Here is a 20,535-nt window from a genome sequence, read left to right on the forward strand (position 1 = left end):
GTGCTGGGCCCTGCGCCCCGCCGCGGCCTCCGCGCCCCCCAACCTCCTCCTCCTCCTCATGGACGACGTGAGTGGGGCCGGGGAGGGGGCCCCGCGGGGTGGGACACTTGTCACGGGGGGACTGGGCCCGTGTCACTGCGAGGAAGTCACTTGGGGGGGGTGGTGACACTGAGAGGTCCCTGTTTGTCACTAAGAAGGGGGCTGGGTGCCGGCCCCCACAGGGGGACTTGGGTTCATGGGAAGGGCTGAGGGACATGGGGGCCTTGGCTTGTTGTCGGGGTGAGAGCACGGCGGCCGTGGGGAGGGCTGATGGAGAGGCTGCTGTGGTGGCCCACTGGCCCAGGCCCTGGGTGCTCGGCAGGGTACGGCTTGAACGCTGGCGCCTTGTGAGTGGAGCCTCTGGCAGAAACGTTCTGCTGGTGTCTGGGAAGTTTGCTCGTGGTGGAGGTGCTGTGGTGGCGGTCCCGAGCTCGTGGGAGCATTGTGGTGCGTGGGCTGGGTCCAGAGCTGTACCTGTGCTGGGGGAGAGGCCTTGAAATAATTTAAAGTTTCGTCAAGTTTTCTCCCTGTGAGCATCGTCCTGCAAATTACACTTTCTGGACATCTTCCTAAGTGCTTATCAAGGGCCGGTTTTGGGCCTGGCAAGACTTGTGTTTTTGAGAGTACGGCTTGAGCATTTATTTGCTTTTTTGTGCTGCTTAGAGCTCTGTCACACTGCCTCGAGCTCTCCCTGGTGTGCACAATCCCCCGTGGGTCACAGACCCAGGTTCACACATCATCCTTTCCAGGTGGTGTGGCCTCCGCATCCAGCTGTGTGCTACATCTCTTTCCGTTGTTGTAGCACATGGACAGGGTCAGTGCCGTGATTCATGGTCAGAGGTCTTCAGCCCAGTGACTCAGGCGCAGCTCATGGCTTGATGCGGTGATCTGGGAAACTTGGAAATAAGCAGGAATATCTGAATAAGTTTGTAAGTACTTACTCTGAAAGCCAACATGCTCAGTTGCTGTCTTTCTCGAGTCTTTTCTGGATTTTGTTTAAAAAGTGGTGAAGAAAGGAAAGGAAGGCCCAGGCCTGGTGTATCCCTGCCCTCCTCCTTCAGGGCAGAGCTGCTTTAGGTGACCTGTGCTAGAGACACTGCACACAAACCTCTCCTTATTCCTCCTGTGTGGATGTCCTGCTGAAAACAAAGGAGACTTCTTGGATCTATAAAGTCAAGCCCATACTCAAGCCTTTTGGAACTGGTGCTTACCTACATACTTTATCTTGAAGTGTAATCCCCTTATCTATCAGTCCATTCTTAATGACTGAGCAATTAACTCCACAGTCTGTGACAAAGGATTCCTGTGGCTGGTAAATGTTGAAAACCAGGGTGTCTTGGTGATCTTCGAACCCTGACAGAATCATTCTGAAGTTAAGGCTTGGTTTTGCAGCTTCCAAAAATAACTGTGGGAGTATCTTCTGGTACCAGCAATGGATGTAGTTGTAGCAGCGCTTGATAAGGTGCATCAACAAGCATGGACAAGGAAAAAACTCCAGTACATTTCAGGAAATGTTTTAGAAACCCAAACTTGCCTCCTGAAAAACCATAGAAGAAAACTAATTCTGCCAATTTTTGCTCTCTGAACTAGGGGTAAAAAAAAAAAAAAGGCAAGAAATCATTAAAGAGCAGAAATAATCACAGATTTGTTTCCAACTAAATGTCTTTTCGCTTTTGCACCCTGTGGTGGTCTTAGCCACACGGGCAAGGAAATGTATTCATTTCCAACACATTCAAGTTGCTGCCATTTTCCTGGTTTGCTTCTCTTCCAATATTTTCGCGTCCTCTTTCGGGTGTGTTTGTAGTAGAAATGCGTTGTGTGCTGTTTTAAGCTAATGAGGGTGGGTATGTGACTCCAAGGGTGGGCAAGCTCTTATCGCCTGTTTGGCTCCGTTCTGCCGATTCAACCTGACTCTTGTTTTCATAGTGGTTCTACACTCCTGTACAAGATAATTAACTTGTAAGCCTGTTTGTTTTTTTTTTTTTTCCGGCCAGTTGAGCCGCCGGCAGTCTATCTCAATTTTCCATTCAGGAATATTTCCCCCCAAGCTGGCATTTCTAATTTTCAAGATGAAAGCTCCTTGGGACAGTGATTATCCCACTCTAGAAGTGTTGGTACAGCATGAGGCATGATGAGGCACAGATCCTGACTGGAGCTTCTGCAAACTGTTTATTTATTTAATATGCTCTTCATTAAAAATACATCTCCGTGGTCTTTTTCTTTTGGTCCTTCGGTAACTACTGCAACTCTGTCGCCGTGTGTGAATTAGAGCAACTTGATACTCCTTTTTTTTTTTTTTTTTTTTTTTTTTTCCCCGTTTTCTTTCCCCTCCTTCCTTGATAAAGATACTGAAGAAACAAGAACTCAGGGGTGATCCCGCTGAATCCATTTTCATTCCCCATCCTAGTGTGAGGTGGTACCATTTAATTGCTCCTCGTTCAAACCTCAACAGCCGGCTCTGCAGCTCTCCAACAGTTTTCTTTTCCAAACTGCACCGCTGCAGTGTAAATGTTAGACTCTCAAATGGGACCAGACAGATGGTTTTCTAAAGATCTCAATACATTACGCCCTCCGTTATCAGTTGCTCACCTGATACGCATCTGTATTAAAGATAGCTATTTCCCTTTTTAAAGCATAACATAATCTCTAGCAACCATGGTGCCTAATTGCTCATTAAGTTGTTGCCTTCTAGAACCTTCTGTTTTAAGTCACTTACTTTTATTTGTATTATTAGCAGTAATAGTTTTCAGCAATGAACGCAGACAACGTGATGGTAATTTTACGGTTCTCCTGGCTGTGTGACCCCTCTGAATTAGGAGGAAGACGCAGGGTGAAACCACTGTCTTGCAAATAAGCAGAGTGACATATGATGCCTCTGGCAGGTTTCCTCTCCAGAGCTTGCATTTAAACACTTTCTCTCTTTTCCTGCAGCACTGCTTTTGGGTTTAGACCTTTTCCTTGCATTTCTAGTTACGGATGGATAGATATATAAATGGATGGATGGATGCAGCAGGCTGAGATGGAGTCTTGGGGTTAATGGTCCAACACAAAGAAATGTACCTTCACAGGGTTGGGGAAGATAATTTTTTTTCACGTTTGTTTTGTACTCCCTAAGCAGGGAGATGAGCACTATAAAGATTTAGGAATGCAGGGATACAATAAAAGCGTTATGTGGGCCCAGAAGCATTGTCATTGTGGAAGAGTAAAAGTACTTTTACGTCTTTCGGTGTGTTCTTTTTACAGATGGGTTGGGGTGATTTGGGAGCTTTCGGAGAGCCTTCTAAGGAAACTCCTAACTTAGACCAGATGGCTTCAGAAGGGATGCTTTTCCTGGATTTTTATACTGCCAACCCCCTCTGTTCTCCGTGTAAGTAAACTTGAGTTTTAAACTAGCATATAAGCATGCCACCTTCTGAGCAGAGCGGGATGTTTGCCAGCATCTGACATGAACTAGCAACCAAACCAGTGATTACCCTCAGGGCAGAGTTTGGATTTGGTGCTTTGATCTTGCTTTTTGCTCCCTTTTTATTTATGTTTTGATTGGAAAACCTACAATCTTTAGTTCATACAAAGCACTGTTTTAGCGAGCAAATCCGTCCAGCTAAAGGATTTTTTTACAACATTACAGTTTAGTACTCTAGCCTCGTTGCATTTTTTCAGCTTTCTCAGTTTGAGATAAACAGACAAAGCAGTATCTAAAATGTTGCTGAACACAGTTTGTATGTAGTTTTGTCTGATTCCATTGGCTTTGGTGAGACTTTCATGTAGGGGGTGGCAGGCTATGTCCTGGGTTTGACCCTGCTGGCTTGCAAGATTCTTGGGGAACAGACAAGAGATAAAAGAAACGTTTGGATCTGGGAGATGCAGATATTTTTATCCTTACTGGTTTTTTTTCTTTGGGGTGGGTTGTTTTTTTCATTTGTTTTTAACTCAAACCTGATTGGCAGCCAAGAACTGAAACAAAAATGAGGAGCGGGGGCTTTCTAGGTGGCCTTTCATTTAGGCTATCATTTGGCGGTGTGCTGGGGACATCCTTGCTCAGAAAAGGCCTTTAAAATATGCTGAAGTCCTGCTAAATCCAGTGGTGGTACTGCATAAACATATGCTTAAAGCTGAACATCTGTTTAAACGTTTCCTGCAGTCAGGACTTGACTTTTATTGTCAAAGCTGGACAGCTCTTTCTTCACTGTTACATGACTTCTGTTCAGGCAAGCTTGAAAACTCAGCCTTAAGCGTGCAATCAGTTTGTGTTAGGATTTCCTCTTACATAGATACGTCAGGTATTCCTTTTAGAATTACTGAGATAGGAGGGCTGCTCGCTTGACGACTGAAATTACTCTTCAGCAGTGGGTCATTTAATAGAGGGGCCAAATTTCAGTCGGGTTTGTCTTGGAATAACTCAGATGGTGTCGTATCAGAACCTTGCTGTCTCCGTGGCTCGCTGGGGAGGGGAGGTGCTGCGTGCTCTGATGGGAATGATCTTAGTAGCTGACTGTGGCAAAAGGGCACTGCCATGCTTCACTCAGGGCACTGTCCTCAGCCTTAATATAATAATATTAATATTAAGCAGAGAACGCTTGTAAAATAAAATGTTTTTTGTTCTTTGCAGCAAGGGCAGCGCTGTTGACAGGCCGTCTCCCAGTCAGGAATGGCTTTTACACCACGAATGCACATGCCAGAAATGGTACGGGCTTCATTCCTGATTTGCTTTCCTCTCTTGATTTCCCTCTGTGCTTCATAGGAAGTTTTGCTTTGAATAAATTCTTGGCTCTGTGATCTTCCAGAGTGGCACAAAAAGATTACCGTGTTAACTGCTGGTAATAAGCGTGAAATTTATTGCTTCCTCCTCATCAAGCAGACAACCTCCTCAAATTAAGGGACCTAAACAAGGCTGGTTGATCCGTTTGCTTCTGCAGGCTGAGAGGTGTTTCCTCTGGGCAGTGTAATTGGTGTCTGGTGAAAGAAAGTCACGTGGGCTGTATGTTAACACCCAGAGTAAGGAACAAGCTGCTTAGGGTTTTATTCAGCAACCAGTTCTCTAACCGTTTCAGTTTCATAGCACCATTGTGCCCAGGGTGCTTCCAGGGAAGATTACCAGTTCATAACTGGGTTGGTTTTGGTTCCTCTCATTGTTTCCAGTGTGACAGATGCCACGTGTGTGGGCATGCTTGGGCGAGAATCAGCAGCTATGTACTGGTTCACACTGCGGATCAGCGAGCGTGCTTGGCTATCCCCATCCTAACCAGAGTCACACCTTAGATTCTCAAGGGCCAGAGAACTGTGAGCTGTGAGAGACATATCATTTCTTTCAGCTCTTGCAGTCTGAGCAAGTTTATCGATCGTTTGATTTAAGGGAAAAAAAGTGCCTTCATTTTAAGAAATAGAAAGCAAATTCGCAAGAGTAAAGACAACTCCAATGCACACCTAAAGCACTTGCTTTCTTCCTGACCCCCCCTTTCAAGGGTCTCACCTTCATTCCGTGATGGCAGCCCCCTTTATTACTGGCCTTGGTGTGCAAGTGTGTGGAGTTCTCCCTTTGATCTCTCTGAATCAGTTTGTTCTCTTCATCTCATGCCCTGGGAGGACTTCCAAGGACTGATATTGCTGGGGCTTTTTTTGTTTGTTTGTTTTATGCAGCATACACGCCACAGGATATAGTAGGAGGAATCCCAGATTCTGAGTTACTGCTTCCAGAGTTGCTGAAGAAAGCTGGCTACGTCAATAAGATCATTGGCAAATGGTAAACTCGTTTTAAAATCTCTTGCTTTGAGATTTCAGTAAGCGTGTGTTTGTTTTGTGAAGGAGCAGAACAACCAGAACTGTAGGAAAAAAACCTCTTTTGAAGCTCAGATGTCCAACTTTTGAAATTTATGGTGGATCTCCCCCCGCCCCTGCTGGGATCAATTTCTGAATCGAGTATTACCATTACAAGTACATATATACAGCTTCACAGAAGGAGTTGAAGGGGTTTTCATATGTGTGTGTATATATATATATATATTTATAAACCCTTCAACTCTTTGTGCTTTCATCCATGTATCACACTACTTAGTTTAATCAAAAAATGCCAAGTTGGAACTTGCCTTGAGCACCAACGTGCTTTTTATCTTTGGCCCCTGCTGTATGTTGGGGTTTTTTGTTAATAGAGTAGACTAAATTGTGAAAGCTGCTTTTTGGGGAGGTGGAAGTGGGTGGTATAGAAATAGAGATGCAGACATCTCCAGGGCTACGCTGAAGGTTGTTCATCAAGTGTAGAAGGTCGGGGTAGATAAGGGTAGCTTGATGGGGATAGTTGATACCAGTCGTTTTAAAAGACTGAGAGGGGTGATCCAGTACTCTGTGAATATTATCCTTTGACTTTATGGACTTTCATGGAAATAGAGCATAATCTTTGTAGAGGACACAGAAGAACTTCTAAAACCCAATTTTTTGTGATGTCTGCGAAGAATCGGAAGGGAAAAACCTGAAAGATACTCAGATCAAACAAGCACGATGGAACTACCACTGTAATAGTTGGAACTTGGTGCATTTGTAACATTTGAATTTCAAATGGGCTTGTGGGCTGTAGTGGAATCCCACGGGGCCTGGGGATCTCTGAAGAGTCAAGTCACGGTTTGTAACAGCGCTGTAATAAATAAATGCATAAACAGCACCTTCAAAACTGCATGGACACCAGAGGAGGGCTGCTTGGTTAACAGAGTCATGGCTAATGAAGAGACTTCGGACAGGAGTATTATCAGGGGGATACTGTCCAGGAAAATAATGGGATATAGTTTATTTAACAGTTTCGTTAACAAGATAGAGAAGAGTGAGTTTGGATTGTGGTCGGATTCACCGCTGCTGCTGAAACGGGAAGGAAGGCAAACTAACCTAAGACAGTGAATTATTTATTACCACAAATCCAACCAGCAGAGTGCCTGTGAAGAATCAGATCAGTGGGCTGAATGCAATAAGATGCAGTTCAGTGCTAATAAATGTAAATTCATACACCCAGGGAAAAGAAATAAACAACGCAAATACAGATTGGTTCCAGGCAGTTATTTGGAAAACAGCAAATCTGGAAGGACCTGCAGCTGTTAGCAAGGAGGAAACTAAATCTGAGCGTGCAGCGCGGTGTCGTCGTGCGCCCAAGAACTGTTACCCCAGACAGGACGAGGGACTGGTACTGTACAGCAGCAGTCTCTGTCGTTTGTGCATGCCACCTGCTCCCTAGAAAGGTGTAAAGAAATGCAAAGTGCAGGAGTTAAATTGGAGCCTCATCCTAGCCATGTGTAGAATTTTAGGGCTTGGAAAGATTTTTTTTAAGTGTTCCAGCAGAAGATTTTTATATCCTTTGAGCATCCCTTCTAAAAACTTCTCAGCGTGTCCTGTGACAGTAAGTTCCACAGTTTAATTGTGTGTTTGCGAGTCAAGTATTTTCCATGACCACTTCAGAATTTGTTGCATTTCATTAAATATCTCTATTTTTTTTGTGTTACGAGAAGGTGAGAATAATCTGCATCTCAGTAATTATTTGATACCTTTTTTCAAGTCTCTTCCTCTCTAAGTTCTCTTAGGACTTTCTTAGAATAAAATAGTTTTTCCACGTTCCCTGTTGTAGAAACATCCAGCAATCACTTTGTATTATCCTGTATATAAATGAGGAGAAGGTAGAATCCTGCAGGTCAGACGTTGCAGTTTTAGTTACATCACAGAGTTATGATCGTAGCTGGAATGATGATTATTTTCTGTCATAACTCATTTTGGAATAGCTCAGAATAACACCATGGATTGTTTTACTTCAGGTAATGCATTTTATGCCCCTTATATTCAGAAAGTGTGCAGGGGGTGATGGCACAAAATGGACAGGTTGCAGATGCAGGCTTGTAAGTGGAAGCTGGAATGATTAAATAAACATTTAGCTGCAAAGGTCTCCTTTAGGGACTGGCAGAGGATGGGCATTCTGTATCTTCAAGATAGTATAAATGAGTAAAGTGTAGAATTTTCAGTACAGAAGTTGGAGATGAGAGAGGAGCTTCATCTTGAAGTTAAGGATGGAGAATTTTCAAGCTGCATAGTAGAATGGAGCTGTCATCAGCAGTAGCTAAACGTGTTTTATGTTCACATGTGCACATAAAGAACTCATTCTCATTTACATTCAGGTCTCTCGTAACATTTTGGCAGCATGAATACTCCATAAAGGGAATGTAGATATAATGGTACATTTCATGAGCTTTACCTTGTGTTTTTACAGCTTAGTGGTATAAAAGTGACTTGTCGTAGATCAGAATCCTTTAGTAAAACATTATGTGCGCCTTTGCAGTAGCTTTGGGCAGTGTAGTCCATCGGTACAGATCATCGAGGCAGCATGAGAAGACACCAGGAGAAGGAAATAATAGAAAACAAAGGTTGGACAGCGGACTAAAATGAGAGAAATGTCGGCACTGGATTGAGACCGCATGGATGCGTTTGCAACAAGTATGAGAAAGATCAAGACGATGCTCTGCAGTCATTTATTTGATTAAAATGCTTGAAGTTTTTCTTCTTAGGCAAAGATTGTTTTCTTGCATGCCATTCTGATGAGATTATTCTTTGCTTCTTTTCAGTAGAATTTTAACTCATCTGTTTTTTTTTCTCCTAGGCATCTGGGTCACCGGCCCCAGTTCCACCCCCTGAAGCACGGGTTTGATGAATGGTTTGGATCCCCAAACTGCCATTTTGGACCTTTTGATAACAGAGCGCTCCCCAATATCCCTGTGTATAGGGACTGGGAAATGATTGGCAGGTAATTCAGCTACTTGCCTGTTAATGTTATTTTCTTTGCTTTCCCTGCTGACATTACAGTGCTGGAAGATAAGTGCTGGCATAGCAAACCCATTTCAGTGAAAAGGGATTGGTGAAAACAGCAGCTGCTTCAGAATCAGAGTTACAGACTCAGTTGGACGGGCAGTGATCTACAGGTACCTCACCCTGTGCAGAGGACTTCCATAGCCTGTCGAGCACTGAGAATATCCTGCCTCATGTGGTCTGGGGTGCTTCCTACTGAGTGCCCTGAATGTCCTGCAGCTCGGCAGTGAGCCAGTGCAGAAGAGATGCTTGTAAAAGGTCGTGAAAGAGGTGAACGGCCCTTCTGGGTCCATTTAATCCCTTATACTTTGCCATGACCACTGGTAGTGAAGGCTTATAGAAAGGGTATAAGAAAAGGGATATGTGGAATGGTCCTTGTACGGTTGTCCACCTTCCTAAACTGAAGGTTGCGAGCAGATCATTAACAGACAGTGACTTCTATGAACTAGTCTTGTCTCTTTTCGAAACCTGTTTGTATTTCTGGACCTGTGCCGGGATCTCATCTCTTGCTTTGCCTTTGTGCTTTTGAACAGGACTTTCCCCCTACTAGTCTGGGGACGGCCAATATCCAGCCTTACAAGGCCTGGGTGGTGGTTTCTGTTGGAACTAAGACAGACTGAAGGGAAAGCCTTGTGGGAAAACACACAAGGTGGGCAGAAACAGGAAGGTAGAGGTTAACCACCAAGAGGTATGGGAGTTTCTCATCTAGGAGAGGAAGCAAGGCGTGTCCTTCCTGGAGGAAGAGGAGGCTTTGAAGACAAAATGCTGGCAGCAAAAGGTCCTCAAGAACTTGCCTGGGCAATCAGTTGTGATTGCAGCCCTCTGACTTTTCCAGTTAAAGCTGAGACAATACACACCTGCTTCGATGGTATTGACGCCCCTCAGAGACTTGGCGTGGTAGTCAACTACTAAACTTTATTCGGAACTCCTAAACCACTTTTTGTAGGAATCCTGGCTTCCTCAGCTCTACCTTTCCATCTAAATTTCAACTTGAAGCTCGTTAAATATGAAGCTAGGTGTTTGATTCTGAGGATTAATAAAGGTCCGATGGTCTAGGGAAGCGGCTGCTCTAGAGTGCCTCCTCCCAGAGGTGTTTGCTTATCCCGTTGCACCCTGAAGGCTTCCTGTGATGATTTCATTCCTCTACTTCTCTTGGAAGCTGGTTCCATTCTGTACTGAAAGACCTTTTTATTCCTTCTCTTCCTGTTTGTAATAACCTTTTGTCTGTTTGTGCAGCACCATTCTGTGCTCCGAGTCTGCAGTCTGTGACATTCTCGTCCGTTCATTTTGAGGCTGCTGTCATCTTATTTCACTTGCTGTTATTCTCCCGAGGACTGCCCCTTGCCCTTTGCTTAATTGGTGTCTAAAGATCCTTCTCACGTAAAGTTTCCAAGCAGCCCAAGTTCTGATTCCAGGGTCTCACTGGAAGTTGTTGTGTACTTCTGAAAATTTTACTCGCTTTTCAAACAGCTCCTTACTGCAGGAATAGCAGCATGAGATCTTGAAGCATACTACCCCTATTCTAATAACAGTAAAAGGTCGGTGGCTCAAGATTGTCCAAAATCTGTAGTCCTCAATTTGGATCTAGCTGCTTCACCGCTTTCTCTCGTTAGAAAAATATACGGTGACATTCTTTTTAATATCTGAAGACAGTTTGCTGAGTAGCATCTCTGGTCTGATTGTTGTCTGCTTACCCAGTAGGTAAAGGGAGGGAGGAAGCCTCTTTATCTTGTATATTCCTTAGGATTGATTTTTTTTTTTTTCCCTCTCTGATTCATTTTAACCTAAGATATTATGAAGATTTCAAAATTGATCTGAAGACGGGTGAAGCCAACTTGACTCAGATCTACCTGCAGGTACTGTCCATCTTAATACTGATTTCTAAGCTGCAGTGACTTTATGCTGCTTTTTTTGGAGAGATTTAGATGGCAGAGGATGATTCCGTTAAATTCATTTTTATTGTTGTTTACAGGAAGCTCTCGATTTTATTAGCAAGCAGCAGGCCAGCCAGCAGCCATTCTTTTTATACTGGGCAGTTGATGCTACCCACGCTCCTGTTTATGCCTCCAAACAGTTCCTGGGCACTAGTCAGAGAGGACTGTAAGTCTTGTTTTTGTGAGTGTTGGTTTTGTTGGGGTTTTTTTTTGATTAATACCTCATGCTGCAGAAACAGAAAACCTAAGCAGTGTTTATTAGAACCAAGTATAGAGATCATTTCTCAAAAGCGTATGCGTGTGCTGAAATACATTAGTTTGTGCAGACTTTGCTTGGATTGTTCTTTAATAATTTTACTATAATCCGAAATGAAGATCATGTGACTGAAATGGGGGAGGAGGGGGGAGTCTAAGCTCCTTTGCCAGTTGTGTGAGTAATGAAGTGCTGTATATGGCACAGATGATTTTTTGGAAGGCTTTTGTATGATTAGTGCCTGTTTTAAAAGCCTATAAATCAGACCAGCAAGTAGAAAAGCACGCATGAAAAACACAATTTACAGGAGGCAAAGAGCTCTGTAGATATTGTGAGCCCTGCTTCTGAGAGTGCAGTTTCAAACCAGCGTCCATAAGCAAAACCGTGTTATTAGCTTCAAGTCTATGGCGAAGTGGCTTTGCCTATATTTGAGAACTTTATAGCTAAATTTATATCAGTTGCTGGTTTCTGTCCAAGAGTGGCCGACATCTGAACAAATTCTGACTCTTAATACCCAAGAGGTTGCTCTCTCCAGGTATTTGCAGTGACAGTGGAAAACTTTATTACATTACGTGATGCATAAGAGAAGCATTTCTGCAGCGTTGGGTATAAATTACCCCCACTGAAAACGTTGTGGCTGATGGCAACGTGTCACCCTGTGTGACACTTTCCCTCTTCTGCTGCCTTTAAGTTTGCATCTGCTTTTGCCTCAGGTATGGGGACGCTGTACGAGAAATTGATGATAGCATTGGAAAAATCCTAAAACATCTTCAGAAGCTGGGCATCAGTGAGAACACTTTTGTGTTTTTCACCTCTGATAATGGGGCTGCTCTCATTTCAGCTCCTAAACAAGGTGAGCCTCAGATGAACAAACCGGGGCTGGGGTTGTGAAATCAAGCCTTCAATCTCTGTGTCTGGCGGGGAAGGAGACCTGTGCCTGGGGTTTTGTGTTATGCACTTAGGAGAAGCCTCAAAATGCAGAGCATTTATGTGTAGAGTTAGCTTATGTTTGTTATTCCTGGTCGCTGCTGGAGGAGGCATCCTAGGCTAAATGGACCCTCAGCCTGACCCAGTGTGCCTGTTCACCTGTGTTCATTTCCACTGTCAGAGGTGAATATTTTGTGATTTATTTAGGACCAGGCACAATAACTTAGCAGAGTGTTTACTCTCCATCTGCCAAATGCATATTTGAGCTGAGTAATTACAGAGAGTTCAAGAGTCCCTCCTCCTTTAGCTCTCATGAACAATATAAAGAAGAAAAAGTATCTTTGTTACTTCACGAGTTTTCTTTTGTTTAGATTGTTTCTCTCGGAGTCATTGCAAATTGATTTTATAACCCACTCTTGTATTTGGAGGCAGGCTGTCTCGTGGTTATTGGACCACAGAGCAGGGAGTATCCCGAGTTCTGATTTCAGCTCAACCACTGTGTTTGACTTCGGGTGACCTGGAATCAGTCGCGAGACCTCCTTGTTTGTTCCTCGGCAAGTTTAGCTACAAGGCTGGGTTTAAAATCCCAGACATTCCTGCAAAGCACTTGCTATCTCTGAGAGTGAACGTTCAGAGAATGCACTCTTGTATCTGCATCTAATAGTGCTCTGGTACTTTAAAAGGATTATGAAAAAAATACTATTTCTGCCTGAAAGTGTCAGATTTCCTTTAGTTACAAACAGCAGTTAACATCCTTAAAGGGAAAGAAAATGCCAGCCAAGTATTTTCTGTTTGGTTTTGGTTGTTTTTTTTTTTCCTTTATTTGGTTGATAGCAAGTTGCGTTTAACTGTCACTTTCTCCCTGACCTGAAAACACACTCCTAAAACTTTGTCATAAAGGGATATTAAAAAAACCTCAACACAACAAACAAACAGCAACAACAAAACCCAGAACGACTCTGGACATGTTATTTGAAGAAGCATTCATGCAGAAATGAAAATTCATTTAAAACTAGCCTAAAAATTTCCCGGTTAACAGTGCCCCTTTGAAAAACGATATTGGCGTGTTGTGTGTTTTATGGTGGCTTTTCTCTCTCTAGGAGGAAGCAATGGGCGTTTTCTGTGTGGCAAACAAACCACCTTTGAAGGTGGCATGAGAGAGCCAGCTATTGCTTGGTGGCCCGGACACATACCTGCAGGAGGGGTGAGTATCTGCTTGGAACCGTTCTGGTCGCTCTTTAAGTGGACTGAAGGGGGTGGAGTGGTTCTTGCTGGATTCAGTGGGGTTTGGATCAGACTTTTAACGTGCCCAACGTGTCTGCCCAGATGCTTGTCTAAATCAGGAGCTGAAGGCTGCCCCTAGAGAACGATGCTGCTCCTGTTATTGCAAATTTGCATCTAGAGTGTCTATGATCAACACTTCTGTGAGCACCAAGCTGTCTTTCTGCTCTATTTAAACCCTTCGTTCTTTTGGACCACAGTATTTTTAGTGGGTTATGTGTCTGAACAAATTGGGGTGTAAAGACACGCTGCTGATGCGTGTCCCAGTGTAGAGCAGGAGTGTGTTGCCCACACACCCTCTCTGTGCCCTGAAGGATCAAGTGATTTGACCCTCGGGGCTCTTGTTTTGGTGTTTGATAAAAGTTCCACTCGGGGAGGTCTAGATACCAGAGTATTGCTCTTTTCTGCCTGTACACAAATTCAGATATGATCACTTCAAAATAATCCTCCAGTGGCACTACCAGCCTCTCTTGTCCCAGTTCTCATTAAAGAAGGATGTAATCAATTCTTCTGCAGGCAAGGTTCACAGTAAATAATACAGATTCCCTCCCCTTTGTAAGCATCTCTTATCCCTGAAGAAAGTGATACTTCATTAACTGGGCACTGTGCTTAAGACTGCAAACTATTCATAAATAAAACATTTTTCTAAGTTGCATTCCTTTTTGGTGGTTTAATTGAGTCAGGATAATGATAATTTATCATTTGCATTGAGGAGGAAGCCATCAGATAGCTTAGATCTGCAGCTGAGGGCAGGAGGGTAGTTTGGTTTCATAATTTTTAAAGAGTTCAAAAAACCGACTAGGGATGTTTTATTATTTTTTTAATTTGAAATGAAAACAGTCTTTTTGTTTAAATTTAAACATTTCCATAAAGCCTTTACAAGCCAAGTACAACAGCCTTGGGCTAGCATACGAGAACATGAAACTGAAGCTGACTGTTTTGTTTTCCATGTCCAAACTAAATAATGTGCTAAAAGTAAACATGCATTATAAATGGGAACAAGTAAATACCAAATTTAAAAATTTTTTCCGTTGTAGTAACTCTTGAGGATAATTAAGAACACGAGTAGAGAGATCATTGTGCCTGCTTGTTTTCTAACTGTGACTGGCTGGTGCCCCCCTCGCAGGTAGCCTTTTTTGCATGTAGTGCAGTGCTGAAGCTTTCCGGGGCGCAAAAATGTTCTCGGTAGCCTGGTGCGGTGCATGGCTTCCTGCTTGAGGCCACGGCTGAAGCTGCTGTTTGCATTCCTGTGAACAGCCATCTCGGTGCAGAGTTACGTGGTTGCCTGGGCGGTTGGCCGCCACCGTAGCGCCGTGAGCCCCTGCATGCTCAGCGAGCTGAGAGTGTGCTTAAGGCTTAGTGGGGCAGGTATGTGCCCGAAAATCCCCTCCTCCACCACTGCTGGTATCACCCTCAGCACTTGAGCACGTGCTTAACTTTAAATCCTCCCTATCCTGGGCTCCACTTACCCATGCTGCCTGCCAGCTCTCTGCCCGTGCGGGTGTTACGCTCCCGGATGCCCTCTTGGACTCCACTTGAGAAGCCTGTTCTGAGCTCTGTCCCCAGGATGTGCTGCTTTGCTCCCAGTCAGTCCCCCGAAGGACACTACTGATAAGTAAATATGTGATAGCTACTTACATGTCTTTTCTGCTTGTATTCTTGCCATCGAGGCTCCAGCGCTGGTACCCACAGCAGCACTGACGGCAGGTGAGAGGTTTGGTGTTGCTTCCGTGTGATACAGCTCAGCCCGTAGCGTGCCTGTAGTTATTGCTTCATAATTGCCTTTCACTGATGCAGTAAGTGAAGAGACACGTTTGCTAGTACCGTTTTAGCTTCTTGACTGCGAGTTTGAACTGGTCAACCTAAGTCCCGTGTAGTCCAGGAATCTGTAAAACGTGGGAAAACTGCTTCAAAGTCTCTCACTGCTCTTTCTTTTCAAAAGAAGAGTTGAAGGAAACAAAAGGCTTGGGAGCCCTGAACCAAGGTGGAAGCAAAAAAACTTCTCAGGGGTTCCAAGCAAAAGCTGAAGGGTCAACTTCTCCTTCCCGTGCTGGGGTTGCTCCCAGTGAAATGGTGGTTCCTTTCCAGCCGTGGGCATTTTGAGGAGCAGGGGAAGGGCCAGCAGCTGTTTCAGGGGGCACAACTGCAGCCAGAAAAATAGGGTTTGTGTGTCTGGCCGGTGAAATCCAGATGTGGGGTGGAAGGTTCATTATGCTGATGGGATCTGGCAGTTTATTATCATCTTATTGACATATAGGATGGAGGGGTTTTATTTCTATTAAAGGGTACTTTTGCTGAAATAAAGGAGTCCCTTTTTTATTTAAACAGAAGCAGATAGGTGACGGGGTTGTGAACACTTGACGGGTACTGACAGAGGTTAGGATAATTCGTGCAGTTGGCTGATTTGCAGTTTTTTGGGGGAGAAGGATGCCTCGGGAGCACGCGTTGCTCTTGGCATCAACATTCAGTTAATTCTGGTCCCCCATCAAGAATATTTATTCACACACCAACAGCATTTCTGCAGTTTCCTCCTCAGCTACGTTTTCCAGGTGAATTCATGACAAATCGGCATTTCAACATTCCCCACATCACAGCTGCCTTCTGGAAGGATCCAGCTGGAAAAAAAAAAAAAAAATCATATTCTGTTGGTATTTGAATCCTCCTCCTCTCTTCCCTCACCCTCCTCCCCTTCCTCTCTCGTGCCTGCTTCCTGAAGGAGAAAAGAACATATCAACCCAAAGACAGCATTGCAACCTTTTCTTCGCTATCTCCCATGGGGCGCAAATTGAAATTGAATTAGACAGGGATATCAGGTCTGCTCACTGTGATAACTGTAAAAGGATTTTATTTAAAAACACCCTGACATTTGTTCACCCAGTTTCAAATATTTAGCTTTCCTCCTTTCCATTCCTGGCGGGGGCGACTTTATTAATTGTCGCCTTTGATTCAGAGTTAAAGCTTGAAAGCACTGATAACAGCAGTGGTGACTATTTCTTCCAGCAACGTGGCCCACAGCAAAAGGATTTCATTTTCTTAAAGACGTTATGTGTATACTGAGAGTTTATTAAAAAGAAGGGGGGGAAGGAGGGGGGAAAAATCCGTTCTTACGTGCGTAATACCGGCTGTTTCTCACTGATACGAGCAATATCTGATCTCACTCTTTTTTTATATATTATTTATTTTCTCTGAGCTGTTGCCCTCTCTGGATTTTTCTTTTTCTTTTCTTTAAAAAAAAAAAAAAAAAAAAAAAAGGAAAGGCAACTGGAATGAAAGAGCACTGTTGACAGGAGAAAATGGTAATTTTTTTATTTTTCTCTGAAAATACTTCAAAGTTTTATAGAAAATATTAACCTTTTTTTTCCCCCCCCTTCTTCAGTGTGGTGCTGCAGAGCACAGATAAATCCAAGTGGCTGTGGCATGGGCATTTAATTTCCTTAAGAAGTTTTCTCTGCTTCATGGAAAAATGTTGTCTGAGACCAGAAACGTAATTGGATGATTAAAGAGAGTCATCTACATCTGGTTATGGTTAATAAGGGCCAGTACAAGAAGACCATGGTGGCCCCACAGGATTGTCACAACGCGATGTATAAATTAGGTGATATTAGGGGCACGAGGCTCAGGTCAGCGATTGCCTCTTGCTGCCTGTTATCAAAAGATTGAGGCGAGGGAATGGAGCGACAACAAGAAAAGTGACTTTTGGATTTGCCTTATAAATTGAGAGAGGTCTAATTACAGAAAGTCTCAGGCACCAGTTTGCCCGCCTGCTCCTGATGTAGCAGTTGTCAGGGAGCAGGCGTGCGCCAGATCTCCTCTTTATTAGATTCCAAGCTCTGCATATGGTGTTCTGCTGACCCTGCAGCTCTCCTAAGGCATGCTTGGGGTAAATTACCCGGCAGATGAGCCTGCGAGGGACTGAGCATCTTTGCTGAGACGCTGAGTGCTTGTAATCCCCTTTGACTTCCGAGGGAGCGCAGCGTTCCCAACGCCGGTGGCTCACGAAGCTCCCCGGCTCTGTGAGGAGTGAGCTGATGGTTTGGTTTTGTGGTTTGAACATCTCAGTCCTTTCTGAGAGCACAGCCGAGAGCAGAGAAGAGCCAAGGGGACAGCCCGAGGAGGGCGCAGCACTGTCCCTCAGCTCATCCCGTGGACGAGCTTTGGTTCTCCTCAGCCATACGTTTGCCCGGTGGCCCTGGGGAGAGCAAGAAGCAGGGTTGCCCCATCAGAGAGCTCAGGTCTGTTTTCCTCATCCCCATCCTCCATGGATCCCCATCCTCCATGCAGAGAGGGAACTTCACGTATACATCTGCTTTTTGTGAGGGATCTGGGGGCTCATCCCTCTGCCTGCAAGGACGGACTGAGCACAACCTCTTTCAGGCTGCCTCGGCAGCGGTGTCCGTGCATAAGGCTTAATCTCAAATGCCCAAGGCCTTCTGCAAGACTTTTTGATCTTGGTCAACTGATCCAACTGCTCTCTTAGGCAAGGGTTTCCATGGTCAGGCTTCCCCTTGTGCTCAGAGCTTTGCACTTTGATTTCTTCTGAAGAGTTGTAGAAATATTCTTGCATGCAGCTTTAATATTATGTGTTCCTGCCAACAACTTCTGATGAATGATAGCCATTAAAATTTGGAATTACTGTAATCAAGTAATGTGATATTGTAATGTTAAACTTATAATCAGTCCCCTGCATGTTGCTTTCTCCCGTTTCTTTTTTTTTTTTCACCGCTAATTCTTCCTTTAACTTCACTTTTTTTCAGCCCAGTCTCTTAATAAAAGGCTTAGTGTCCCAGCAAAAATAACATTTTCCCTTCTTTTTTTTTTTTCTACAACCAGCATCTCACAAAAAATTGATTTATGACGTTATCATTTGTTGTCATATTTAAATAATTAGTGTCAGCTTACAGGCTGGGGGTCTGTTTGTGAGTAGAAAGAGGATTCGGAGATAAAAAGTCTTTGATAGTCCCGGCATCGTAATGTTCACACTGACATTCGCAAGGCTGCTGCTGGGGCTTGGATTTGAGTCAGAAAATGCTTCTGTACTTACAGATGTGGGCTTGTATCAGGCGGCTTCTTGTTTCCGCACAAGTGGTACGGCTGAGAAAGGCTCTTTTCATCTCACATCTTGTGCTGGTGCATCCTGGTGCAAAACAGTCTTGCTCTTGATTTGGATGTAGCTGCTTCAATTTAATGTGTCACTGGTTAATTAAACATCCTACACCAGATAACTCTGGTGTATCACAAGCAGGCTGGGAGCAAAGATTCAGAAAGAATCAGTCAGAACAGACTTTTTAGGTTTTTAAAATATAAATAATTAAGACCAGAGAGATAAGTATGGCTTCCAATTAAGGAAGGAAAAAAAAAAAGAGGCAAGGGGGGGAAAAAAAAAAAGCCTGTACATCTCCACTGGAGCCAAACCCAGATGTTTTTCTCCCTTATTAAAATTTATACTAAAAATACCACAACTTTACAGTTCTTGAATTGTTGGAAATGGTTTGCAGATGAAGTCATCAGGCTCTTTTTGTTATTATCCATCTATCCCTGTGCTTTCTGGGAACTCTCTCAGGGTATTCTGGACTCCAGAGATGACCTGGAGAGGGAACAAATCAAGGACTTTCTTTTTCTTGGTTTAAGTGCTGATTTTTCAATTCACAGATGACTTGGAATTTGCTAAATTAAGTTGAACTCTGCAAAAACATGCTCCTGTAAAGTGGATACATAGAGAGAAGTGAGAAGAAAGAGAGGCAAATGAAAAAATGAATCAAAATGCAAATGCTCCCTAGAAGTGGAGAAATACGGATCATCTCCTTTCCTTTATTATTTTAATAGAGGTTTGCTGGTGATCCCAGCACTGTAAAGGGAGATACTCTCAAAAGATGCTTAGCAGGGAAGGAAGTTCAGGAAGAAATACTTCTGCTTTGGTGGAAACCAGCCTGTTTCATTTTGGCTTTTACTGAAGGTTTTTCCGCAAGTGCGTTTCTGTTGCTTTTTCAGATCAGTCATCAGCTGGGCAACGTGATGGATCTCTTCACCACCAGCCTCTCCCTGGCGGGACTGGAGCCTCCCAGTGACAGACAGATTGATGGCATCGACCTTTTACCTGCCATCTTGCAGGGCAAGCTAATTGACAGGTTAGTTATGAGCCCGGAGCTCTGACCCTTGCCTCCAGACTGAAGGGATGCCAAATCCTGGTTTATTTTTTAAATCAGATTTACAGAAATATTTTATAAACTGAACCGATGCATCTGTGCTCCGGCTCAGTGAGGTGGGGTAGCTTTTTTGCTCTGGATTAATTCTCTGGTGAAGCAAGCAGAGGTGGGGTTTCCTGACATGTGGCATGTTGCCAGACAGCGGAGTCTGGGGACAGACGCAAATGTCAGGGGGTTAGCAGGGATCCCTGGAACAACATATGGCAATAGGGGAGATAAAAGCTTGAGGACTGTAGCCTGGGTAGGGGAGAATACATAATTTATTACTGGAAAAACATCCAAGAGTATGCTGGGTCTTCAGAGCCCCTGCTTGAGAGAGGTTGAAGGTAAAGGCTGCGCTGCTGCGGCTCATCTGGGAGCCCACCTCCTCCCAAGGTCCTGTTTGTGAGGATGCTTTTGCAGGGACACATTTGGGTTAAAGTCCTGGGATCTTTATGGGCACGGAGGAGTGTGCTGTCAGCTGTGGGGTGCAGGCACAAAGACCTGCCAGCAAATACCCTTGGCGCTCCCGTCAGAAGGGTCGGAGGTCAGGAGAGGTCTTGGAGTTGTGATTTTGATGAGGAATTTGGCAGCCTGGGAAATCAGAATACAAACATTATTAGTCTGTGAGACATCAGGGAAACGCGTGAACAAAACCACATTTGAGTTCTTTTCTGCGTTGGATGTGAGCCTTTGTTCTGTACAGTTGTTCCTCTTAAGCAAGAAGCGTGCCTCCAGTGTTACCTGAGAGCTCAGGCAGTGGCTGACCCCAGGTGTTGCAGGTTCCTCACACACGGCTTATCCCGTCTTCTGCAAGTTTGTAAAGCTTCTTTGTTGTTTTAAAAGAGAATTTCACTGCGGTCAGCAAGCCCTTGGAACTGGTGCTGTTTGTGTTACAACAGCAGTCACTGAAGGCACACTCAGGACTTTTTATTTTCTTTTTTCTTCTTTCTCTTCTTCTTTATTCTTTCTCTTCTTTCTTTTTTCTTCTTTTCTCTTCTTTCTCTTTTCTCTTCTTTCTCTTTTCTCTTCTTTCTCTTTTCTCTTCTTTCTCTTTTCTCTTCTTTCTCTTTTCTCTTCTTTCTCTTTTCTC

The 20,535-nt window shown here is 44.0% G+C and overlaps 1 protein-coding gene across 4 annotated transcripts in view; it reads left to right on the forward strand.

Moving 5' to 3' along the window:
* Positions 1–6: 6 nt before the first annotated feature.
* Positions 7–20,535, forward strand: part of GALNS (galactosamine (N-acetyl)-6-sulfatase) — a 51,260-nt gene continuing 30,731 nt past the window's right edge. For 3 of the 4 annotated variants that reach the window (XM_026857058.1, XM_026857059.1, XM_026857061.1), the window contains exons 1-10: positions 7–67; positions 3,283–3,406; positions 4,649–4,723; positions 5,677–5,779; positions 8,660–8,803; positions 10,655–10,721; positions 10,838–10,965; positions 11,766–11,905; positions 13,080–13,183; positions 19,249–19,385. In XM_026857058.1, the coding sequence (XP_026712859.1) occupies positions 59–67; positions 3,283–3,406; positions 4,649–4,723; positions 5,677–5,779; positions 8,660–8,803; positions 10,655–10,721; positions 10,838–10,965; positions 11,766–11,905; positions 13,080–13,183; positions 19,249–19,385 (1,031 nt within the window). In that variant the 5' untranslated portion in view covers positions 7–58. Of the gene's footprint in view, positions 68–1,777; positions 1,794–3,282; positions 3,407–4,648; positions 4,724–5,676; positions 5,780–8,659; positions 8,804–10,654; positions 10,722–10,837; positions 10,966–11,765; positions 11,906–13,079; positions 13,184–19,248; positions 19,386–20,535 lie in introns of those variants that run through there. The other variant, XM_026857060.1, reaches the window with a different exon arrangement.

Source organism: Athene cunicularia, assembly GCF_003259725.1.
Source record: "Athene cunicularia isolate RWA chromosome 11 unlocalized genomic scaffold, athCun1 chr11_part2, whole genome shotgun sequence".
Taxonomy (NCBI): domain Eukaryota; kingdom Metazoa; phylum Chordata; class Aves; order Strigiformes; family Strigidae; genus Athene; species Athene cunicularia.